This window comes from Rhinopithecus bieti, unplaced genomic scaffold, assembly GCF_001698545.2.
Source record: "Rhinopithecus bieti isolate Rb0 unplaced genomic scaffold, ASM169854v2 scaffold_71968, whole genome shotgun sequence".
In the NCBI taxonomy this organism is placed as follows: domain Eukaryota; kingdom Metazoa; phylum Chordata; class Mammalia; order Primates; family Cercopithecidae; genus Rhinopithecus; species Rhinopithecus bieti.
The window spans coordinates 9,544-12,983 of NW_016826534.1; the positions used below are offsets into that span (position 1 = coordinate 9,544).

The following is a 3,440-nucleotide window of genomic DNA, read 5'->3' on the forward strand; positions in this document are numbered from 1 at the left end:
GCTAGTGTTTAAAACATAGTGAATGTTCAGTAAAAGTTATTTCTCCATTATATTTGCAAATAGGAAAGACAAACATCTTTCTGCTCACCATTCATTACCTTTACAAGGTATGAACAAATAAATATGGGTTACTTCAATAAGCAGGGGGGATGTTTCTGTCATTAAGAATCTATTTATTATTTCATCAGGTACTGAACGAGAGGGGAAATGGGGGCACTCAAGCTCTCCCTGTTTTCTGGCAAATACAGGAGCTTGCAGGTCTACCATCTGCTTAAATTTTCAGAAGCATTGAGGTAGTAAAGTATGTGAAAGGCAAGATAATCAAGATTGCCATTTGTTTGCCCAACCAACATTTATTTATTTATTTATTTATTTATTTTTATTTACTATACTGTTAGATATGGGAAACAGACTTGAAAAAACTTTTAATGTGGCCTCTCCCAGTAATTTTATGAATAATATGGCAATATATTTCTAAGTGATAACATACTTCAATAGCTTAGCAACAGACAGAAAATTGTTCAAGAAGCAAACTGACCAACAGATCTCGATGTCCACCTATAGGGACAAATCCAAGGGTGTGCTGGAAGGCTCACTTGTTTTCCCCATCCCATGAAAAACTTTTATTAGTGACTTAGACAAAACTATGTTTGTATTAGAAGACCTAGTTTATCGTATTTGTCGGAGTCCCAAAATGAAAACTGAATTCTGTCCATCTGGTTGTGTCATACACAGAATATGCTCAATGAAAACCTTTGATCGTGATAAAATATATTCTGTCTTGGATTCCTTTTTTTCTTTAGGGTTCTGTAGCTATAGCTGGTGCTGTTATTCGCTGGCTAAGAGACAATCTTGGAATTATAAAGACCTCAGAAGAAATTGGTGAGTGTGTTCTAACAAAAGGTTAGAAAATCTGAAAAATGACACATTTCAGTATTTTATCTCTGCAATCTGTGAATACTTATGCTTTGCCCCAAATGTGATCCATAAATTATATAGATCCCTAGTATGAGTTTGACTTATACAAAAGACTATTTTGTGAAGATTTATAAAACAAGGAATTGTCATAATTAGTGGTGGTTATTAATAAACTGGCAATGTAGGGCATAAAAATTATCCAAGTGTAAAATTGAACACTGGAGATTGCCAGAAGCTGCAGATAGAGAAGTTGAGTTAAATTTATCTGATGAGAAAGAGCTTTAATTCTTAGATTCGAGTGAGCATTAAAACTCTGGTACCTATAATTTAAGTATTAATACGGCTGTTTTCAGTCTATAGATAGTTAGTTTGAGCTTCCCTACTCACTCTTTCATCCGCTTGTTTAACTTTGCCTGAAGGTGAGACCATCAGAAATACATTTCTGATTAGGGACACACTAGAGGCCACGTTTTCATCTCCTAGTCAGCAACCTTAAAAATAGTGGAAATGAGCTAAAATACCTTAAAGAAACACATCTATCTGGTTCCTTGATTTCTTGAGCTAGGCTACATTTTAGTAGGGGGTATTTAATGTGGGAGAAACTCGTTTTTGTTGATCCTAGCATACTACTGTAGTTAGCAACATTTTGCTCTACCAATGAATTGGAAACCAAAACCCCTGTCCTAATTTTCTAATTTTAAAATAGGTGTGCTTATTTAATAATACACAATATTTGTATGATTTTGTTTTGTTTTGTTTGTTTTAATGTTAGAAAAGCTTGCTAAAGAAGCAGGTACTTCTTATGGTTGCTACTTCGTCCCAGCATTTTCGGGGTTATATGCACCTTATTGGGAGCCCAGCGCAAGAGGGTAAGTATTGAAAATGTGGTGTGCTTTTGGGGATCTTGATTTATTTACTAAAGTCATTAATAACTAATTAGTTTCTTATCTATTTTCAAATAATTATAACATGTTGAGAAAACCTTTTCTTTTTGGAGAATATAATTTCAGAAACTTTAAGCTCCAAGAAGTTATGAATCAGCTGACAATAACCCCTGCCATATCCATATTCATGTTATCTTTTATCTTCAAGATGTCTGCAAGTTGTATAGTGAAGGGACATCATCATAATGAATATTGGTTCAGTTTTACGATGCCAGCATCTCTTCAAATGCATCATAAACTTTTTCATGTATGAATGCAGAATTGTGAAATATAAGGTCTTTCTGAGTTACTTAATGATTATGTCCAGTTTTCTCTTCCTGGACACTTCTGTCTACCAAATTTGACCTTTTCATATTTGAGATATTTCAAATTGATTGGTTTATACCATTCTAATCTGAAAATCTTTGTGCGTATTTTTAGGATAATCTGTGGACTCACTCAGTTCACCAATAAATGCCATATTGCTTTTGCTGCATTAGAAGCTGTTTGTTTCCAAACTCGAGAGGTAACAAATACAGGCCTGTTTTCTTGTACTTAGTTCACTTTTATCACTCTTAAGTTATATGTTAACGCCTGAGCTTTATTCAGTACTGAAAATGTAGTTAATCAAATATTAAGGCTACCTAAATACTAATCTAAATATAAGCAGGGTTTTTTCCCTTTTTCCACCTGTCATTACCTTCTAAGTTCCTGTTCCCTGTCAGCCACTGAGAATTTTATGGTTGTGGGGAGGCTGAGTGGCACACATTAGGCAAAGGAAATAGCACAAGCATAGGCATCAAGGCAGAAAAACAGGGTACCAAACAGGGTAACATAGCTTAGCTGAATATCAAGGTGAATGCAGAGGTGTAGTGAGAGAAAAGGTTGGCTGTGAGCAGATCAAAGAGGGCTTAGAAGACTAGAATAAGAAGTCTCAATTTATTCCATAGGCTCTTGGAAGCTCTTGAGAGTTGAGTGGAGGATTGCCGTTTTCAGAGATGTTACTATGAAATAGATTTATAACATTAATTACACTGGTTTATTTAAGATTTTGGATGCCATGAATCGAGACTGTGGAATTCCACTCAGTCATTTGCAGGTAGATGGAGGAATGACCAGCAACAAAATTCTTATGCAGCTACAAGCAGACATTCTGTATATTCCAGTAGGTTAGTAAGTCTTCATTCCTTTAAACTCCTGGAGTAATGTTTCTTGGGGAAAACTAGTTCTTTGGGCATATGTAACCACAAAGATGTTGATGGAACTCTCTCCCCTCAGTGAAGCCCTCGATGCCCGAAACCACTGCACTAGGTGCTGCTATGGCGGCAGGAGCTGCAGAAGGAGTCGGCGTATGGAGTCTCGAACCCGAGGATTTGTCCGCCGTCACAATGGAGCGGTTTGAACCTCAGATTAATGCTGAGGGTACATTTAAATAAGGAAATGTTTAGTGATAATACTGTGAAAACGACCTTAGTGCATGGGAGTTTTGTTTTTCTGTTTAGTTAAAAGTTAAGGAACCGGCCGGGCGCAGTGGCTTACGCCTGTAATCCCAGCACTTTGGGAGGCCAAGGTAGGCGGATCACGAGGGCAGGAGATCGA

General features: G+C 36.7%; 1 protein-coding gene across 1 annotated transcript; it reads left to right on the forward strand.

Moving 5' to 3' along the window:
• Nucleotides 1-803: 803 nt before the first annotated feature.
• On the forward strand, nucleotides 804-3,363 carry LOC108522996 (glycerol kinase-like; the record flags this gene model as incomplete). The annotated part of the gene is made up of 5 exons (XM_017863457.1): nucleotides 804-882; nucleotides 1,691-1,787; nucleotides 2,283-2,367; nucleotides 2,890-3,010; nucleotides 3,120-3,363. Coding segments are annotated over 5 exons (540 nt in total), but the record flags the coding sequence as incomplete, so codon positions are not given.
• Nucleotides 3,364-3,440: the final 77 nt, after the last annotated feature.